The sequence below is a fragment of the Phoxinus phoxinus genome, assembly GCF_949152265.1.
Source record: "Phoxinus phoxinus genome assembly, chromosome: 19".
Classification (NCBI taxonomy): domain Eukaryota; kingdom Metazoa; phylum Chordata; class Actinopteri; order Cypriniformes; family Leuciscidae; genus Phoxinus; species Phoxinus phoxinus.
The window spans coordinates 13,823,968-13,847,301 of NC_136894.1; the positions used below are offsets into that span (position 1 = coordinate 13,823,968).

General features: G+C 39.1%; 1 protein-coding gene across 2 annotated transcripts in view; it reads right to left on the reverse strand.

Moving 5' to 3' along the window:
- The window catches only part of septin7a (septin 7a), a 55,975-nt gene extending 33,117 nt beyond the window's left edge, over positions 1–22,858 (reverse strand). For both annotated transcript variants that reach the window (XM_079590619.1, XM_079590618.1), the window contains exons 1-2: positions 22,268–22,858; positions 12,566–12,668 (exon numbers count right to left, since the gene is read on the reverse strand). In XM_079590619.1, coding sequence (XP_079446745.1) covers positions 12,566–12,575 — 10 coding nt within the window. In that variant the 5' untranslated portion in view covers positions 12,576–12,668; positions 22,268–22,858. The remainder of the gene's footprint in view (positions 1–12,565; positions 12,669–22,267) is intronic.
- Positions 22,859–23,334: the final 476 nt, after the last annotated feature.

The following is a 23,334-nucleotide window of genomic DNA, read 5'->3' on the forward strand; positions in this document are numbered from 1 at the left end:
AATAAAAACCCTCACACCCAATCAGAATCCGCAGATTTGAAGAATAATAGTCTGACCAATGCTGATGTGTGCAAATTTGTGTCTACAAGTAAAGAAAATATCTGATTGAGCTGAATTTTTACCATCAAAAGCATATACTCTATAAGATGTCTGAATATTTTTTTTCATGGATCTTCCGGTGATCCATACGTGATATTAAAGTCCGCGTGAACCGGAAGTTGCAAACGACTTTTCTCAAGTGTTGTGACGCATTTCTGAGTGAAACGGAATATTGAACAGAGGGCAGGGTTTTACTTTAGCGCTCCTCCTCTCCATCTCTCGCCCGTAGCAGAGTAACGGTTTGAGGGGGGTGGTTAAGCGATTAACCAACCCAAGCCGTCAAACCTATCTCATCAGAAAAAGAACCATTCCAGACCCGGAAGTAACTTTTCAGACTTTGATTAAAGATAACTTCGGCAAAAAAATTTCCATGTATTAACTTGCACGGATTAATTGTTCACCACAAGACTAGTAATATCCGCTAACAAAGTAAATAGGGTCAATTTTGATTTCATGCCGACTTTAAGCCTCCAAAATGAAAATATCAGGAACCACATTGCAAAGCAATTGTGAGTGGTGCAGGTTAACTTTCTGTGTCTGAAACAGTTATTACTGGTGCTTGCTTTAGCAAGGCAACAGTATTGTTATTGCTCATACTTATTATTAAGTTGGCTTGTGAAAGCCAATTTACTGAAATCCTATTTAAACTTATTAAGTTGGCTTGTGAGAGCCAACTTACTGATATTGTACTTAAACTTATTATTAATGGTGCTTGCCTATAGGCAAAGCAACATTAGTGTTCTCTTGCATACTTATTAATGGTGCTTGCCTATAGGCAAAGCAACATTAGTGTTATCTTGCATACTTATTATTTTTATTCTTCCACACAAAGTTTGGCGCGTAACTCGCCCCGCACCGTTTGTCACAGACCCCTGGGTGAGGAGTCAAATCGACCGGCTCATTGAGGAGAGGTGTGCTATATCTTTTCTAAGCGATCGGGTGTACGATGTTCGCACAGCGGACGAAAAAGCGGCCAAAAAAGTCCCATTGACTTAACATTGCGGAATTTTCAGAAATTCAAATCCCAACTGTCATTTTTCACACACACAGACACAAAGGGCCTGACACCCCTGCATGTCTCCCCCTCTCTCTCCCTCAGAGGATTTATATTATCCAGCAGCCAATAAGTAATGGCCTAAAATCTTCATAGCCACATCATAGCAACCAGTTACAGCACCCTAGCAACCATAGGCTATAGGCACGAGGCCGCAGGCCTCGTGCACTCATTATAATGCACTTGTTTAATAGAGATTTTAAATACTTTATAAAAACTCACTCATAGGCACGAGGCCGCAGGCCTCGTGCACTCATTATAATGCACTCGTTTAATAGAGATTTTAAATACTGCGGCCGAGTGCCTAACCTTAGCCCTAACCCCATAGTAACCATCTGTGAAAACTACCAACCACCTAGTAACACCATAGCAACCACCAAAAATACCTTAGCAACCGCCCTGAACACCTTAGCAACCGCCTAGAAATGTCCTAGCAATCACCCAAATACCCTAACAACCACCCAGAAAACCTTAGCAATTGCCTAGAAACCACCCGGAACACCCTAGCAACCACCCAAAATACCTTAGAACTCCCTAGCAACACCATAGCAACCACCCAAAACACCTTAGAACACCATAGCAACCACCCATAACACCCTAACAACCACCCAAAATACCTCAGAACTCCCTAGCAACACCATAGCAACCACTCAAAATACCTTAGAACTCCCTAGCAACACCCTAGCAACCACCCAAAATACCTTAGAACTCCCTAGCAACACCATAGCAACCACCCAAAACACATTAGAACACCCTAGGAACCTCACATAACACCCTAGCAACCACCCAAAATACCTTAGAACTCCCTAGCAACACCATAGCAACCACCCAAAATACCTAAGAACTCCCTAGCAACACCATAGCAACCATCCATAACACCCTAGCAACCACCCAGAACACCATAGTAACCACCCAGAACACCCTAGCAACCGCCTAGCAACACCCTAGCAACCACCCAGAACACCCTAGCAACCACCTGAACAACATGAATAAGCCATATCTCAGCAGCAGAACATCGTACAGACATGGTTGTTGGCTCGTATGCAATCGTGTACCACACTCTAGCAACCGAGTGGTGAGTTTTGCCACTGCAAGCACCATTCACATTTTCTTCTGGAAATGTACGTTCTAGTTATTATTCTTCTTTTTATTCTGCCACTTTTTTGGCGCGTAACTTGCCCCGCACCGTTTGTCACAGACCCCTGAGTGAGGTGTCAAATCGACCGGCTCATTGAGGAGAGGTGTGCTATATCTTTTCTAAGCGATCGGGTGTACGATGTTCGCACAGCGGACGAAAAAGCGGCCAAAAAAGTCCCATTGACTTAACATTGCGGAATTTTCAGAAATTCAAATCCCAACTGTCATTTTTCACACACACAGACACAAAGGGCCTGACACCCCTGCATGTCTCCCCCTCTCTCTCCCTCAGAGGATTTATATTATCAAGCAGCCCATAAGTAATGGCCTAAAATCTTCATAGCCACACCATAGCAACCAGTTACAGCACCCTAGCAACCATAGGCTATAGGCACGAGGCCGCAGGCCTCGTGCACTCATTATAATGCACTCGTTTAATAGAGATTTTAAATACTCTATAAAAACTCACTCGTAGGCACGAGGCCGCAGGCCTCGTGCCTAACCTTAGCCCTAACCCCATAGTAACCATCTGTGAAAACTACCAACCACCTAGTAACACCATAGCAACCAGTTACAGCACCCTAGCAACCATAGGCTATAGGCACGAGGCCGCAGGCCTCGTGCACTCATTATAATGCACTCGTTTAATAACACAACCACTCAAAATACCTTAGAACTCCCTAGCAACACCCTAGGAACCACCCAAAATACCTTAGAACTCCCTAGCAACACCATAGCAACCACCCAAAACACCTTAAAACACCCTAGGAACCACCCATAACACCCTAGCAACCACCCAAAATACCTTAGAACTCCCTAGCAACACCATAGCAACCACCCAAAATACCTCATAACTCCCTAGCAACCACCCAAAATACCTCAGAACTCCCTAGTAACACCATAGCAACCACCCAAAATACCTTAGAACTCCCTAGCAACACCCTAGCAACCACCCAAAATACCTCAGAACTCCCTAGCAACCACCCAGAACACCCTAGCAACTGCCTAGCAACCACCCAGAACACCCTAGCAACCGCCTAGCAACCACCCAGAACACCCTAGCAACTGCCTAGTAACCACCTAGAACACCCTAGCAACTGCCTAGCAACCACCCAAAACACCCTAGTAACCACCCAGAACACCCTAGCAACCAACCCAAAACATGAATAAGTCATATCTCAGCAGCAGAACATCGTACAGACATGGTTGTTGGCTCGTATGCAATCATGTACCACACTCTAGCAACCGAGTGGTGAGTTTTGCCACTGCAAGCACCATTCACATTTTCTTCTGGAAATGTACGTTCTAGTTATTCTTCTTTTTCTGAGCGGAAAAAATCTGACTCAAACTCCTCCTAGAGCTTTAACTCTACATACTCCAAACTCGGCTCAGACACTCAAACTATTCTGACTTAGTGTGCTATATCTTTTCAGACTGATCGGACTTACGGTTTTCCTATAAATGACGATCAAACTCGGAAAAAACTCCCATTGACTTAACATTGCGGAATGTTCAGATTTTCAAACTCCCCAACTGCCAAAAATTCAAATCAAAATCCCTTGAAACCCTAGACCAAATCAAACTGCCATTCTATACACTATGTGAGCCATTGAGACTCATTTAAACTCATTAAACTCATCTATCTATCCACCTCAAACTATTTTAAACTTCAAACTAATTTAAACTTTAAACTAATTTAAACTTTTTATGAATAAAAACTATAAAAACTCGCTCGTAGGCACAAGGCCGCAGGCCTTGTGCCTCACCTTAGCCCTAACTCCAGGATGCTAATATACACTAAACTCTGAACTCTTAGACTCATGTAAACTCATTAAACTCATCTATCTATCCAACTCAAACTATTTTAAACTTCAAACTAATTTAAACTTCAAACTAATTTAAACTTTTTATGAATAAAAACTATAAAAACTCGCTCGTAGGCACAAGGCCGCAGGCCTTGTGCCTCACCTTAGCCCTAACTCCAGGATGCTAATATACACTGAACTCTGAACTCTTAGACTCATGTAAACTTCAAACTACTTTAAACTCATAAACTCATGCATTCACTAAACTCTAAACTCAAAAACTCTTGTGTGTGTGTGAGCAAGTTAGTGTGTGTTAGAACTCCCTAGCAACACCATAGCAACCACACATGACACCCTAGCAACCACCCAAAATACCTTAGAACACCCTAGCAACCACCCATAACACCCTAGCAACCACCCAAAATACCTTATAACACCCTAGCAACCACCCATAACACCCTAGCAACCACCCATAACACCCTAGCAACCACCCAAAATACCTCAGAACTCCCTAGCAACACCCTAGCAACCACCCAAAATACCTCAGAACTCCCTAGCAACACCCTAGCAACCACCCAAAATACCTCAGAACTCCCTAGCAACACCCTAGCAACCACCCAAAATACCTCAGAACTCCCTAGCAACACCCTGGCAACCACCCAAAATACCTCAGAACTCCCTAGCAACACCCTAGCAACCACCCAAAATACCTCAGAACTCCCTAGCAACACCCTAGCAACCACCCAAAATACCTCAGAACTCCCTAGCAACCACCCAAAATACCTCAGAATTCCCTAGCAACACCATAGCAACCATCCATAACACCCTAGCAACCACCCAAAATACCCTAGCAACCACTCAGAACACCTTAGCAACCCTCTAGAAACACCCTAGTAACTTTAAACTACTTCAAACTATGCTTTAAACTATTTTAAACTTTAAACTACTTCAAACTTCAAATCACTTTAAACTCATTTAAACTTCAAACTAATTTAAACTTTAATCTACTTTAAACTATTTTAACTGTAAACTACTTTAAACTTTAAACTACTTTAAACTAATTTAAACTTTACACTAATTTAAACTTCAAATTACTTAAAAGTTCAAACTATTTTTAACTGTAAACTACTTTAAACTTTAAACTACTTTAAACTTTAAACTATTTTAAACTTTACACTAATTTAAACTTCAAACTACTTTAAACTTCAAACTAATTTAAACTGTAAACTAATTTAAACTTCAATCTACTTTAAACTACTTTAAACTGTAAACTACTTTAAATTTAAACTAATTTAAACTACTTTAAATTTCAAACTAATTTAAACTTCAAACTACTTTAAACTACTTTAAACTTTAAACCACTTTAAACTTAAATCTACTTTAAACTACTTTAAACTTCAAACTTTTTCAAACTATCTTGTCCAAACTTTCACAAGCCAACTTAAAGTTTGTTTCAACGAACTTTTTAATCTAGTTATTATTATTCTTTTTATGAGACTAAAATTTCTATATCAAACTCGTCCTAGAGCTTTAACTCTACATACTTCAAACTCGGCCCAGACACTCAAACTGTTCTGACTCGCGTTGCTATATCTTTTTAGACTGATCGGACTTACGGTTTTCCTATAAATGACGATCAAACTCGGAAAAAATCCCATTGACTTAACATTGCGGAATGTTCAGATTTTCAAACTCCCCAACTGCCAAAAATTCAAATCAAAATCCCTTGAAAGCCTAGACTAAATCAAACTGCCATTCTATACACTATATGAGCCATTGAGACTCATTAAACTCATCTATCTATCCACCTCAAACTATTTTAAACTTCAAACTAATTTAAACTTCAAACTAATTTAAACTTTTTATGAATAAAAACTATAAAAACTCGCTCGTAGGCACAAGGCCGCAGGCCTTGTGCCTCACATTAGCCCTAACTCCAGGATGCTAATATACACTAAACTCTGAACTCTTAGACTCATGTAAACTCATCTATTCTATCCACTTCAAACTAATTTAAACTTTGAACTAATTTAAACTTCAAACTACAACTCACTCGTAGGCACAAGGCCGCAGGCCTTGTGCCTCACCTTAGCCCTAACTCCAGGATGCTAATATACACTGAACTCTGAACTCTTAGACTCATGTAAACTTCAAACTACTTTAAACTTTAAACTCATAAACTCATGCATTCACTAAACTCTAAACTCAAAAACTCTTGAGTGTGTGTGTGTGTGTGTGTGAGAGAGCAAGTTAGTGTGTTATAACACCCTAGCAACACCATAGCAACCACCCATAACACCCTAGAAACTGCCTAAAATACCTTAGAACTCCCTAGCAACACCATAGCAACCACCTATAACACCCTAGCAACCACCCAAAATACCTTAGAACACCCTAGCAACACCATAGCAACCACCCAAAACACCTTAGAACACCCTAGCAACCACCCATAACACCCTAGCAACCACCCAAAATACCTCAGAACTCCCTAGCAACACCATAGCAACCACCCAAAATACCTCAGAACTCCCTAGCAACACCATAGCAACCACCCAAAATACATAAGAACTCCCTAGCAACACCATAGCAACCACCCAAAATACCTTAGAACTCCCTAGCAACACCCTAGCAACCACCCAAAATACCTCAGAACTCCCTAGCAACACCATAGCAACCACCCAAAACACCTTAGAACTCCCTAGCAACACCCTAGCAACCACCCAAAATACCTCAGAACTCCCTAGCAACACCCTAGCAACCACCCAAAATACCTCAGAACTCCCTAGCAACACCCTAGCAACCACCCAAAATACCTCAGAACTCCCTAGCAACACCCTAGCAACCACCCAAAATACCTCAGAACTCCCTAGCAACACCCTAGCAACCACCCAAAATACCTCAGAACTCCCTAGCAACCACCAAAAATACCTCAGAACTCCCTAGCAACACCATAGCAACCATCCATAACACCCTAGCAACCACCCAAAATACCCTAGCAACCGCCTAGCAACCACTCAGAACACCTTAGCAACCCTCTAGAAACACCCTAGTAACTTTAAACTACTTCAAACTATACTTTAAACTATTTTAAACTTTAAACTACTTCAAACTTCAAATCACTTTAAACTAATTTAAACTTCAAACTAATTTAAACTTTAATCTACTTTAAACTAATTTAAACTTCAAACTACTTTAAAGTTTAAACTATTTTTAACTGTAAACTACTTTAAACTTTAAACTACTTTAAACTTTAAACTACTTTAAACTAATTTAAACTTCAAACTACTTTAAAGTTTAAACTATTTTTAACTGTAAACTACTTTTAACTGTAAACTACTTTAAACTTCAAACTACTTTAAACTAATTTAAACTAATTTAAACTTCAAACTACTTTAAAGTTTAAACTATTTTTAACTGTAAACTACTTTAAACTTTAAACTACTTTAAACTTTAAACTATTTTAAACTTTACACTAATTTAAACTTCAAACTACTTTAAACTTCAAACTAATTTAAACTTCAAACTATTTTAAACTGCTTTAAACTTTAAACTTTTTCAAACTATCTGGTCCAAACTTTCACAAGCCAACTTAAAGTTTGTTTCAACGAACTTTTTAATCTAGTTCTTCTTCTTCTTTTTATTCTGGACAAAGTTTGGCGCGAAACTCGCCCCGCACCGTTTGTCACAGACCCCTGAGTGAGGTGTCAAAACGACCGGCTCATTGAGGAGAGGTGTGCTATATCTTTTCTAAGCGATCGGGTGTACGATGTTCGCACAGCGGACGAAAAAGCGGCCAAAAAAGTCCCATTGACTTAACATTGCGGAATTTTCAGAAATTCAAATCCCAACTGTCATTTTTCACACACACAGACACAAAGGGCCTGACACCCCTGCATGTCTCCCCCTCTCTCTCCCTCAGAGGATTTATATTATCCAGCAGCCAATAAGTAATGGCCTAAAATCTTCATAGCCACATCATAGCAACCAGTTACAGCACCCTAGCAACCATAGGCTATAGGCACGAGGCCGCAGGCCTCGTGCACTTATTATAATGCACTCGTTTAATAGAGATTTTAAATACTCTATAAAAACTCACTCATAGGCACGAGGCCGCAGGCCTCGTGCACTCATTATAATGCACTCGTTTAATAGAGATTTTAAACACTCATAACACCCTAGCAACCACCCAAAATACCTCAGAACTCCCTAGCAACACCATAGCAACCACCCAAAATACCTTAGAACTCCCTAGCAACACCCTAGCAACCACCCAAAATACCTTAGAACTCCCTAGCAACACCATAGCAACCACCCAACACCTTAGAACACCCTAGGAACCACACATAACACCCTAACAACCACCCAAAATACCTCAGAACTCCCTAGCAACACCATAGCAACCACCCAAAATACCTTAGAACTCCCTAGCAACACCATAGCAACCACCCAAAATACCTAAGAACTCCCTAGCAACACCATAGCAACCATCCATAACACCCTAGCAACCACCCAGAACACCATAGTAACCACCCAGAACACCCTAGCAACCGCATAGCAACCACCCAGAATACCCTAGCAACCACCTAGCAACGCCCTAGCAACCACCCAGAACACCCTAGCAACCACCTAGCAACCACCCAGAACACCCTAGCAACCAACCGAACAACATGAATAAGCCATATCTCAGCAGCAGAACATCGTACAGACATGGTTGTTGGCTCGTATGCAATCATGTAGCCTACCACACTCTAGCAACCGGGTCGTGTTTTTTGCCACTGCAAGCACCATTCACATTTTCTTCTGGAAATGTACGTTCTAGTTACATTATTTGTTTTGTTTTTTTCTTGCATATTTGTAGCAAAAATAACATAACGGAGACATGTTATTAAGAAAATAATGTGAAAGTTTATGGTTGGTCAGTTTTCTCCATTTACTTGCAATTGACAGAATGTACAAAAAGGTACATTCTAGTTCCATTGTAGGAAGAAAGCCATATAGGTTTTGAACAACATGACGGTGAGTAAATGACAACATTTTTTTGACAACATTTTAAATGTCAACTTTTCCTTTCAGTTAAACTCTGAATCGCTCCATGCAAGAGATGTAAGTGTACATGCAGACAGAGTTTAGCCTTGAGGAAGGAGAGAAAGACATTGATAAATGAACAAAAAGGTGACTATGGGCAGAAGGTTTACCATGTTAACACTAGAGCTAATTACAGAGTCCTTCATTGAACTCTGTGTCAACAATGATGATAGATCAGGGCTTTCCTGTCAGCCGCCCAAAAATGCAAAACTGCGGTATCTGTAACCCGCCCTGTCTCTGTGCATTACGAAATTCACTGTTTGTGCGGTGTCAGATCCTAACAGGCCTGCTTTGAGCAGATGAAAAACAACACTCAACAAGCATCCATCAGGCCTCCTGTATTTCACAACATTAACCATTACAGAACACTTCTCAGACACGGCAAACACTACAATAAGTCCGAACAATTTCAATGGAGACAATCTAAACAAGAGATGTTAAGTGTTACGGAAAGCCAGAGAAGAGCGGGGTGAGAGTCGTGCCACTGGAGCAGTTCAACCCACAGACCACCAGGCGGACGGGTAAGGGTCCAACACGCTTCCTTTAAAGGAAATATCCCACAGCTGTGTAAACCAGGGGGCTTATTCCAGAGGAACTCCCCATCGAATGATAGGGGTGGGGGAAGCTGGGAAGCAGGAAAAGCTTTAGGCCTGTGCTGGCAGGGAAAGAGTTTACCACAAACTTCCAAAGAACTTTCACTGGCTCGGACAAAACCAGAAAGCAGGAAAGAAGATCCGTTTATGTGTGCTGTCAGAAAGAGACATTTAAAGGGATAGTTCGCTCAAAAAAGAAAATTCAGAGAGCTATGCACAAGTGAAGATATTTTGTGAATAAATAAAAAAAGCTTTAGTAAAAGCGCATACTTAAAGACCCCCTGTGGTGAAAATCTAATTTTTAATGCTGTTTATATGCCTATGTGAGTTTTTTAGCATGCTTTCAGACAAACTATGAGCAAATTCATAAGTCAACACCATTGTTGAGTATTTTCATTTTAAAAGATCAGTGAACCAAAAACGCGATTTGTAGCCAATCACGTCAACATGCAGGCGGGCTTTAGCATATCGTCATCACTATGCTGCGAAGCAGGGGAGTCTCAAGAGAAGCCAGGTTATCCCAGTATTTTTCTGTTGATATGAGGGTATAGATATAGAGGGTAAATTATGTATATGATGTATATTCTGATGTTATGTCATGATGAACTATATGCCTTTCTCCACTGCTGTCTGATGTTCAAAGCGTTTCTAAGGATGCAGATTTTTAGAAGGCTGACTCTGAGGTGGCAAACAGGAACATAGTTCATTTAACATTAGCAACACATTATTAGCCGTTTGATAACGTAGTCAAGCAAAAGGCTAATCACATTAATTACCGTAATGTGTCCAAAGTTGTAAAGAGTGATTCATTTATGCAGCGTTTACTACAGAATCTTTTAGTGAACTATATATATATATATATATATATAGATATAGATAGATAGATGGATAGAGATATATAGATTTAGATAGATAGATATAGATATAAAAGCGAGTTGCATTTTAGAACTTCCGGTTCCATCTTTTTTATTTTTTTTTATTTTTTATCAGTTGAGCCCCATTATATGAATATTAAAAGGTAAGATCAGAGGTTTTATCAAGCTATCATTATTTTTATATTTATGTGACAGAAAATATAGTGTGGGTTCAGGGTTGTAAATAAAAAATAACTATATTTGCAGCACTGCTGTTTTCTGCAGTGTATCATCGAAAGTATCCATCTATTTTACTGCTCACCGTGTTTCTGCTACTTTTGTTATAAAAATAAATGAAAAATAAATGATAAATGAAAAAAATGCATCTGTAGCGCTTTGGCGTATTTAGCGAGAAAGAAACTGCGCACGGAACGGAAGAGCTTGAATGAAGCGCTTTTGCCTCTAGATATAAATATGATTATTGATTTACAACCACTGTAAAAAAAAACATCTTCCTGTCTAACAGTTAAAAACCTGGAAAATTAAAAATCTGGAATACAAATCCAACTATTATTTTTCAGCAATCATAGGCAAGTAAAGCTTTACAGAGCTCATAATACTTAGCACTTAAAATAAATAAGGAGGAGGAGAAGAAGGAGAAATGCTTCTACACAAGTCAAGATCAAGGTCAATTTCAATCCTTACAAATGGCTGGTAAATGTGTTAATGATTGGTAAATATTGACTTTCACCAGACTCATGACTCTACCCCAATGCCAGTCAACAGACAGGTCTAAAACCATAGAAGACCACATTGTACGACCCACTGAGAACAGACGAATGGTCTGAACAACAACATCTGTGTCTTCATCATCCAAAGAAAGAGCTGGAAGTGTTTGACAGCGCTGCATTTCTTCCAATTATCCTGCGATTCTAATTACACGCTGTACACCAAATTGCCATCTAAAAGCTAGTTTCCTGCCCAGTGTGCAGCAGAGGGGGAAACTCCAGGGCGTAGCTGCACCAACACTCCTCCCGAAATCCTGTGGAGATGGATTCCTGAAAAACTGTCAGAGAAACAGCTTCTGCTCTGGATTACTTCCATTATGAGCAGGACGTGAGGTGACCCCAGGTGGGCGTCAGTGACAGTTTCAGGTTGTGTTGTGTTTGGAGTCTGAAGAGCTGAAGGTGGAGGTAGATACTAGTCCTAAGGCCAGGCTGAATGAATGAGATTACAGGAAACTTCCCACCCACAAGGCCACGCTCACACACACATTCCAAGGGAGGGGAAAAACCCCAGGTCCATGGGAGAATGGGAAGCACATTTGTTTCGAATGCAAGTTTCTTTGAGCCCTGGTCTCTCGTTCTGTTCTTCCATGTGAAATCCATCACTAATGCATTTCAGCGCACAGCTGCCAGCGCCCGGCATGAAGCGGCCCGTGTGAAACCGTATACCTCTAGACACATGAGTGCATATAATCCACATAGCACTGCAAGCTGGGTCACCAGCCCTCTATTTTTGACACTGCTTTTATTAAAGTTTCATTCAATAACTTTTTTTCCATATGTCGCAAACCTCAAAAGGACATGCAACGTTTTTTTTTTTTAAAGGATAATTCACCCATAAATGAAAAGTTGTACCAAACCATATTACCTTGTTTTCTGTGAAACATAAAAGAAGAAATCTAACAGACTGTTCTAATTCCAGTGAATTAGAAATGTCAAGCTCTTTTTCAGGTGAACTATCCATTTTTAAGGTTTATCAAAAATGACTTTTAAATTAAAGAAAAGGTCTAGCAGATATTCCAAAAAGGTTGGTGCAGAATTTAGTTATAATTCTCCTCAAATAACAAATGAGCTTTAATTTAAGAAAAAAAAGAAAAAAAAAGAGAGGAATTCTGTGGACAGCAGTGGGATGAACTGGACAGGAGGTACTCACCGACGACCATGAGAGTGAACTCAAAGCCCCTCTTCACGGACTTTCTGTACACTTGGTTGGGGAGATTTGCGAATCCCACGTACCCCTCAAGGTTCTTCTGTTGCTGTAGACCAAAACCAAACAGTCAACGGCTTTGTCATGCTAGTCTGACAAAACACTACAAATAATCCATGACTACACATGATTACTGTTAACAAGATTAATCTTCAAAAACAGAAAGATTGGGTTTGACACTTAAACAATATCATAGAAATTTGGCTATAACAATGTAATTAGTTAAAAGCAAGGGCTTTAAGACAAATTATCATTTAAAACCGATATTCGTTTACATTTTCTGAAGAAAATGTCAATGCTTGCTTGTGCAAAACAAAACAAAAAGTCCACCCCATGTCTTTATAGTAACCACATGGATAACCACGACTTGGTGGAGCCTATGAACAGAGTATTTTGCTAAGTAACAGTGAATAGCAGAGCAGAGTTTTCTCTGCCATCGTGAAAACATGTGAATACAGTATGACTTCCTTTCTACTCTGACAAGTGGGTGTCAAAAAATAACAAGTTGCACACAGCTGCCCTTTTGAACCGACATGTTTTTTGTGTTTTGTCAAGGTGTTTGAAATGATTGTATGCATACTTACTGCTACTTTGGAGAGCATTCAGATCGTGTTGTTCCACAGATTGATGGATGAATGGATGGACAAGCGGATCAGATTCCACCAGGAAGGGAAAGAGGTATCCACATACACAAAATAAAACAGAAAGAGAGAAAATGAGAAAATATAGATAACCGCTAAAGTGCATTAAGAGGTTTTCATCTGAAACTGCTGGTCTGCGATTCACTAAGAGCTTCACCACAATCATTGGCTCAGGTTTAATTGACAGCCAATGAATAATAAATTATAGAACACCAGGTATAAACATCAATCTCAGGTGATCCAATCTCAAGTGGATACACATCTGTGAACAGTCTCCAAACCACCTTCAATGGTCACATTATTACCAGTTAAAACAAGATGTTAATACCAGGTGTAAAATGACTAATGACCTATTACTGTGCTGATGCCAAATCAATGAAATAAGTTTGAGAACAAAACACATCTGTGGAAGCTTCTGTTAATACCCAACCTATTTTAGTTCTGATACAAACCACAAAAATGTACAGCACATAGTGTTTGCCTAGTGCTGAACAACTAAACCACTTCTCTAAACATACAGAATTACAGGAAGGACAGCAATTGGGCTTCAGAACTAGACTTCCACAGCGCTTACGCTGCCAGTAAAAATCATCTCACTGAATAAATCAGGCCTTCTCTGAATAGAATTGCTTTCTTCTGAAACTGAAAATCATCAAATATCTGTGATTGCAGCACATAAAACCCCCAACTCATTTGACTATCAAAACCTTCATTTCATTCTGCTTACACTACAAAAGGAAACGTCCTGAAGGGAGGGACACGTATGCAGCTGAATAGATGCAAGTTTGATGATGATTCAGAAAGTATGCTGCAACGTACTGTAAAGGTTACGGTAGCTCAGACGACTCATGCATTAGATTCAATATCTCCTGAAGTATTAAGTTAGCTTTGTGATAGGAATGGAGCAAAATTTTTGAGAAAGTGAGAATCACTTCTATAAAATTTGCGAATACAAATTTGCGCGAACAGAATAAAGAATCCAGCAATAAAAACCAAAAGGCTATCTACGGAATATATTCAGGATTCAACGCTAAGGATTTTTTTCTACTGGCCCGGTCAGGAAGGCGGTTTAAATTTTCAATAGCCCTGCCAAAATTTTCACTGGCACTAACACAAAAATGTAATACATAAATCAAATTTAATTAAATAGGCCTGGTTATTGTTTTCATTGTTTTTGACCCATAACCTTAACAAATAAGCTTATGCCACCAAAAACTACTAGCCTAACTCATATAAATTAATTTCAAATATTGTTAAAGACAAGTAATAAAATAAGAACAAATAATTAAATACGAGCAATAGCACAAATAAATACAACAGAACAAACATACAAAATAAATAAACAGTGCTTTTAATGTTTTTCATGTAGGTGTTTTAAAAACGCGGCGCTCCTATTGAAAACAATTGAAAAAACATGCCAGCCGCGTGAAAAAAAGCTTTGTTGGACACACGGCCTTACTCCATTTTACCCATCCACACAATGGATAAGCAATGCTCTTTCTCAAAACCAAATATGAAAGACTGATATGAATAGGGGTGCAACGGTACAGATAGCCCACGGTACGGTCCGTACCTCGGTTTTTGGACCACGGTCTCGGTTCGGTTTCGGTACATGTTTTGTGCAGAAAGAGGCTATTTCATCCAAAAAATATTTTATTTTTCTTATGAGCATAAACAGAATGCCACAGTAGGAAGAACATCAATGGGTATGGAATAAATTAACACTCTAGTCTGTACTGAACAACACCAAGTAATACAACCTCTTCAACTATCACTTATGAAATACAAAATGTAAACAAACACACTTTAGAATATTCAAGCGTTTTTTTTGGGCTTATTAAAAAAATATGGTTGCTTTTTAGGAAAATCTGACAAGCAACTTCGTTTTCTTTACATCTATGGTCACGGTTGCCGTTTTCACAATCTCCAATACATTGATTGACACTGTCTGCTCACAGCTATAGCCAATCAGTGCAATAATATAAGTGCTGTGGCATAATTCGTCAAAACATTCCGCCGAATCCGCCCCCAAATCCCCCTCATTGGAGGAAAAATCACGTTCAACGTGCAGGCGCGCGCGACGCTGTAAGCTATGATAGACGCAAATAAACACACACATTGCGAGAGTTGGCAACTGTGGCGGGCTTTCGTCTGCCTGGACAGGCAAACGCACGCACCTGATGGCGTGTAAAGCAAAAACTAAAAGGATCAGCGCGAACTCAATGGCAAAACCGAAGTCCCGCGGGACACGAGGGTAGATTGTCCCGTTCAGGGCTGACCGAACGGTCCGGGATTTTACCGTGTACCGTTGCATCCCTAGATATGAATGTCCTGGACCACTTCTTGCTGATGTAACCGTTTGGTGTTCAAGGGCAGGTGTTGAGGTGTGAGAAACACTCAAGTACACACATGCACGCTGTCTGATCTCACGGGGTAAACGGGGAGGGCGTAAATTATGTTCCTTCTTCAAGGCTAAAAAACTATAAAAAATTAGATGCTCAGCATGTTTGAAGGGGAACATCTGAATTAACCTAAACAAATGAACCCATGCAAATGTTGATGGTCTCAACCACACACACACCAACAAAAAGAACCTCAGACCGCCATGAGGAACATGCCAGAGACCCAAAAAAAGCCCAACTGGATTTTCCTGTGGTGTAGCATTGACAGAAATGGTCCACAAGGAGTAACACAACCAAAAATAAATCATGTCAAGGCTCACACATATGATATACATGACGACTGTACCTCAAGGTTACATTCTGGGTCACTGAAGTGGGTTATTATTGGACAGATGAATGCCTTCATACAGTACATGGAAATAAATGTAAACAGTTAATCAAAACGTGCCACAGAATCAAGGCATAAAGGTTTGGAACATAATGAGGGTGAGTAAATGATGGCAGAACTTGCATTTTTGGGAGAACTATTCCTCTTAGGGGAAGTTCACATGTTGCGTCTAAAAGAAGGAAAACGGCAAGAAAACACTGAGAATTTCACCAACCAATCCAAGAGCTCCACCTGGACGATGAGAGATTCAAGGCCTATTTCAGAGTGGACAAAGAACAGTCTGATGATCTTCTAAAAAGTGTTGGCCCAAGCATCAGCAAACAGAGCTTCTGCTGTGAAACCATCTCTCCTGCACAACGGCTCTGGATTTGTCTGAGGTAATTAGACTACCATTTGAACTGAAAAGGCAATGTAGAATAACCATTACTAACTGATAATAACTTTTAAATTCTTCTAACAGATTGGTTGGCTCTTGTCACATTACCTGCGCTGCGCTTGCAGCATTCTGAAAAGTTGGAAATTTTTCATCTAGCTGGGTCGTCACAACGCTCATCTGCTTGTCGTGCGTCTAATTTTAAAATAAGAAACTTGAGTGTGCAAAATAAGTGACGTGAACAGCAACTTAGAAGGAATTTTTAGATGACACCTAACCAAAAGCTTCATCTTGCAGAGATCAAAAGGGAAGAGAGAGAGAGAGTGAGAGAGAAAGAGAGAGAGCGACAATGACATGTTTTTGTATGTGGCTTAACTGCCGGAAGAGATGTGGTAGCCTAAAACTAAAGCAGTAAAAAAAGAAAGGCAGATAGACAGTGCAATGAAAATGAGTATGGTCTAAGAAACGGTTATGATATCCCTTTTTTACATAAAACATTTTGGACCAGAACTTCACAATTAAATGCAAACTGCAGTTCATACAGTATATAAGAAAAATGATAATGACCTTAACTAAACCATAGATTGTGCATGTATTTAGGCAAAAAAAGGAGGGCCCAATTGAAATCCATTTTCATTTTAATTTCTATGCCATTTTTTGTAAATTTCATTTTATTTTCCAAAATCTGTTTTCCATTTAATTTCTGTTTTAGTGGTTAATTTTAAATGCAATAATAAATAATCAAATAATTTCACAAAATGTAACCAAATGAAAATTAAACAATTACTGATGCAAATGCTGTGCAAAAGGAGTTTACTGTTAATAAATGGATAAAAAAATTTTTTATTTCTTTAAAGATAGGATAGACAAATAGACAAAACCTCTTATTCACAGACACTGGTCTATATCATGATCCAATTAACTGTAAAGTTTTTTTATTTATTTATACAACATTTTTCAAATTCCATGATATTCTACAGTAAATTCCATTTTTATGACTGGCTTACGCGATTCCGTCCATGTTTCGCAGAAATCATAGAAAACCAGGATCTTGTCAACTCATCGCAACAGCAACTGCCTCTGCCTGGTTTTCTCATCACACACTCAATGAAACCGGTCAGACAATCCGCTCCATAAAGGCTATTCTGACCACCCACAGTTCAGAGTCAGACAAACATTCTGTAAACTATTCACTTTACATCCTACTCAAAGACACAATAAAGTCACTACCACATCTGCATTCAGGACCAAAATAGGTTTATATCCACAAGAATGGCAGACCCTGAGCCATAAGCTCAGCTGGTCCCACACAGCCAGACTTTTGACTACTGACAAAGGACCTGGTCCACACAGCATCTTTTTTTTATTCAGGAACCACCCACGTAAACCATCTAATCGATATAGGCTATTAAACAAACACTGTTATGTTTAGAGGTGGGTAAACCAATCAATATCTTGATTACTTGCCAAAGTTGCCATTAAAGGGGTAGTTGAAGTTCATCCAAAAACCCTCATGCTATTATTTTGTCCAACTTTTGTCCAATGGAAGTCTATGGTCACAAAAACTTGGTTACATACTTGCATACTATGGGTGTGACCCACAAAATGGGACGAGATTTCTCGTTGAGTGAAAATCCGTCTCATGATATCGCCATGATAGAGTGTGAGGGTGAAATTAGCATAGAATATGCCGCTATATTCACATTAGCGCCTTGAGTGTCGTTTTGCTATTTTTATAAAAATAAAAACCATTGTAAACTATTGTAAACATCTGCTCATCCACACAGAGCAGCAGGAATCACAGTTTACTGATCGCGTGACGATGGCGGAGGATTTACGTCTGATAAATGTCTAATCTTGTAGAATGCGTGCTCAGCATCGCTGCTCCCTATACACAGAGTACGTGCGATCACAAATCCGAGAGTGAAAGTAACAATCTCCCTGATGCGCGCAAATTAGGCTACATACAATATCAAATCAGCCTGTCTCCCAATATCAAACCTATCTTTGGACTGTGTTTGTGGCTCTGGTCTGTTTGCACTTTGAATATTGAGAGAGTACTCGGATTATGGTTGCACTATTGTTTGCACTTAATAAGACTATGAAAAAAAAAACTGATCACAAAGCAGAATTCATGTACAGTAAGGTCTGAAGAGACTCATGAAATCATACAAGATAGAAGCCAGTCAGTTGAGTTTGTGGCAAAACATTTTACAGTGCTTGTATATTGCTGTCTTTCAATGCATTTGATAATTCATACTCATAAAGTAGAACTGAAATTACATTCATTACAAGATTATTAGTTAAAACTAGGGCTGGGGGAATTAACGGGTTAATCTTTGCGATTCATTTTAGATGTTTAACGCATTTTTTTTTTTTAAATTACGCAATTGACGCAGCACTTTTTTTGGCTTGTTTTAATGACTTCCTGTTGGCTGCTATTGCGAATGTGCCGGACCAAGTCACCCTGTCATGATGGAGAAGGACAAGGATGGAGTTTTAGGAGGAAAGCAAAAGTTGCCTGATGGCGCATTTGACAAAACAAGGATGCTGTGTACAATTAGCAAAGCTGAATTCAAATACCATAGAAGCTGGATGCACCGTATTTTCGGCCGCCGAAAATGGCATTTTCGTTTTTTGGTCAAAAGAGAAAAAAGGCAGAAAATACAAGCCGTAATTATGCCGCCCCGCCTCTCCATGTTCGGTGATCAGGTTTCACGAGCGGGTCTTTTCCGCTCCTGTCCGTTATGTGTGTGTGTGTGTGTGGGCGAGCTGCGCTCTCTGCTCAATGTTCCGCTCTATGTTTGAGCTGCGCGTTCTGCTCTGTCGTTCACGTCCCAAACACTCCAATCATGTATCGATCACACACTGGAAAAGCAAAGTCCGCTCAAATAACGTGAAATTTCTCAGTACCTTCTGTTTGAAATAGCCCTACTGAGCTGGTATAGCCATGCTGGGCAACAATGGTAAAATGACCTGCTCTGATCACATGCTCTGGTAATAATAGCTTTGTAGGACTATAGGCACTTAATTTTGATAAGTACAACAAAAAAAATCTGTTAAATCGGAGTATGTTGCATAGAACTGAATGAAGAATAATATATTGATATATTGAAGTTTAATATTATTTGAATATAGTGCTATTTTCTGTTCCTTTTTTTCTGTATTTAATTAGGCCTAGGTGATTCTACGTTTAAATATTGATGATTACAAGCATGGGGGAAATGCAATTAATTGCGATTAATTACAGCTAATTGTGCAATTAGCCTAGTTAACTTTTTTAATCGATTCCCAGCCCTAGTTAAAAAATGTCAACATGCACCTGCAGACTCCAGTCATGAATTTTGTCATTGACGATTTCTATAAAATCTTGTGCAAAAATCTTTTCTCGTTCTCGTGAACCCAATCTCGTGTTTCGTTTCATGAGACAAGTGTCTCGTCACATCACTATTACATACCAACATTCTTCAAAATATCTTATTTTGCGTCCCATAGAATTTAGTCAAGCAGGTTTGAAATGACTGAGGATGAGTAAATGATGACAGAATTCTAATTTTTGGGTGAATTAGCTATCCTGTTAGCTATATAGAATGTCTGAAATAAAACAGTCAAATATCTTGACAAATTTGGCAAATTCAGCAATTAATACAGGGGAACAATGTTACATAAAATTGTATGGTGTGGACACCATTGAAGTAGAGGAAACAACCCAACAGAGCCGAGCGATTTGCACACAAAAAAATAACATTTTATTTTTTAAATAAAATAAATGCTACCTCTTCATAAACTTCTGTTCAACATGTGCATGTAGGCATAATAATTTGTGCATATTGTGATTGCTATTCATTTTTATATTTTCATAAAAGATTATTAATTTAATTACTGGTATTTGACCTCAAAACGTTTCTACAAATGCTCTTCAGTTGGCTTAGTTGCCTATATCTTGATTTATTCCCTTTTGAGCCAAGATAAAATCCACGGAATTTAGGATCAAATAAAATTTGATTGTATCTGGCTGCGTTTTATAAATGAGGCCTCAGGACTAACCATGGGAAAAAATACAGAGTCACATGTGAATGGACAAGAACGATTCAAGCAGTAGCCATGTGATCCAAACATGATGGGAATAAATAAAGAGCGAATTCTTCTCACTGAACAAGAGCCCAACAGGGTCTTCACCCCACCAGAGATCTCATGAGATCTAACTCATATACGATCCTGCTGTGTGTTGCTAAGAAGACAAATTTATAGAACAGTTCTTCTGTATGAAGACTGAGGCTTCATACAAGACGTTATGTTGTTTAAAATTAAAGGTAAAATCAAGTAATTCACATGATGCAACATCTTAAATACGAACTAGACAATAGCAAGGGAGAATGTTTAGTATGACTAACCTTCAGTACAGTAAAAGTGTATTGCGGGTGGTTTGTGCTTGACAATCTACATTACTGGATCCCCCTTAAAGTCAGCATGAAATCATAATTGATTCCCAATTTCCCATATTTACTTTGTTAGCACACAGTACTAGTCTTGTAATGAACAATTAATCCATGCAAGTTAATCCACAAAAGAAAATGTGTTTGTCTTCGTAATCTAAGGTCAGAATCTGAAGACGTGCTTCCCTGTGAAACGGCATTCCTTCTCTGATGACATCAGTTTGACGGCTTGAGCAAAACGTCCTTAACCAAACACCTGTAAGCGTCAGTCTGCTGCCAGCTAGAGATGGTGAGGAGGTGCCCCAAAATCAAGCCCTGCCCTCTATTTAATATAATGTCACATTACTGAAGTCGGCTGCAACTTCTGGTTCACGCAAACTTAGCTTAATCGTCACCAAACGACAATTGGGAAGAAGAAGAAAAGTTGTTCGTGCAATTAATGTTAAATGAAACAACAAATAATTTTGTGATTAATCAATGTACATATTGTATCTGTATAGTGAATTATTTGTATCTGTGGATATATCTATCTATCTATCTATCTATGCATCCATCCATCAATCCACCCATTTGTCAATCCATCTCTCTATCCGTTCTTTCATCCTTTAATCTAGTATCTATACTTCCATTCATCCAATAGCAAGTGATCAATTCTCTACATCAGCTAGGGTGTCCAATCCTGCTCCTGGAGGGCCACTTTCAGGTGTTTAACTCCAACACACCTGTCTGGAAGTTTCTAGTGATCCTGAAGACCTTGATTAGCTGGTTCATGTGCGTTTAGTCGGGGCTGGAGCTAAACTCTGCTGGAAGGCAGGCTCCAGGAGCAGGACCAGACCCTGACCTACTGCAACATACTCATTGGAGTAACGTTATTTCTATAAAGCTGAGAGTGACAAACACAAGAAGGTGTTCCTCCAAATGGAAACACTAGAGCTACAAATGTCTGGTCGTAGCGTTGACCCTAGCTAGTATTTTCATGGTTTTCTGAACAAATGATTATGTTAACACGATGTTTTGTTCATCATGACATTCTTTGAGGTACCTTAGAAACAATGAAAATACCATGGCACAGGAATATGCTTATGATTCAGTTCCATTGCATTACTATCTGATACGATCATGTTGTCTTACCACTCACAGTATATCGTAAGTGAAACCTCTCAATTAATTGCCTTATTTGAGAAAAGAGACAGTAAATGTCAGGATATGACAGAAAGAGTCAAGATTAACGTTACAAACCGAGAGCTTGAGCAGATCTATTTGTCTATTAACGCGCTCAGGAAACGCATCTACCGCGCGCAACAAAGCACGCGTATTAAAAACACACTGCCCACATGAACCTATAAACCTACTTACAGAAGAGTTTGACAGTTTGAGTTTAATAAAGCGACAGGGACTAAATTCTTACCCATTCTGTTGACGCTCCCGGACGCCTCTGTAACCGATCTCTCACCGTCCGACATTCCCTTTCTCCAACTCACGGTCCAGCCCACGCGCGACAAGCGTACGTCACATTTCTTGCGTAATCTCCCTTGCGGCTACAGGGGCGACGGTATTGGCGTATCTTTGGTGAATAGCGTCCGTACAAATCTCGCGATATTTCATGTAAGCCACGGGGGGGGGGAAGATTTTTTATTATTCAAATGCGGGTTGGGGAGTAGTTTGTCATTGCATTTAAGCGGAATATGTCACTGCATGTTGGTGTTTGCAAACACATTTCGGAAGGTTTGATACCTTTTTTTAAGTTCACTGATAATAATAACGAAAATAGACATACATATTATCTAGGGTAAAATAAAACAAATAAAAAATCCACAGTAAAGCAACAAAAAAGTCACTGACAAAGCCGATACCTAAATATTAGTAAATACAAGTCTATACAAATATGTTTATAAACGAAAAATTATAAATAGTATATATGGGGATGCGGTTCAATAGTCTAAGGGACCTTTACTGAAAAGGCTCGCTCTTTTTCTTTTATCTAGTCATGAGAAGATGCACAGATACACAGTAAATTCCATTTATTATAATGAAGACCCACATCTGACTCCGATTCCCTAGATTTAGTTACCTTGATAATTTACTGCTATGGAAAGAGCTGTGAGAAGAGAGCAACGCTGCCACGTGTTGGCCAAAAAGTATACAAGCAGATTTACATGTAGCCTACATTCACACACGTTTTTCCAAATTGCAAAGACACTTTGTTAATGTGAAAAATTATAATATTATAGACAAAGCAAATTAAATAAATACAAATTGTGAATTAGTCTATACCAAATGTGGCCTACTTTTAATTGCCAGCAAACATAAGTTCATGTTGCACATGCAGTATCGCATAATGATAATTTTGAACAAAACCTTAATAAACACTATACTATTTATTGTATAATGCAAAATACAAGCAAAATGAAACTAAAAGTCAGCTAATATTTCCTTAAATTCAATTATATGTTGCTACAATGTCCTTTGGAACTA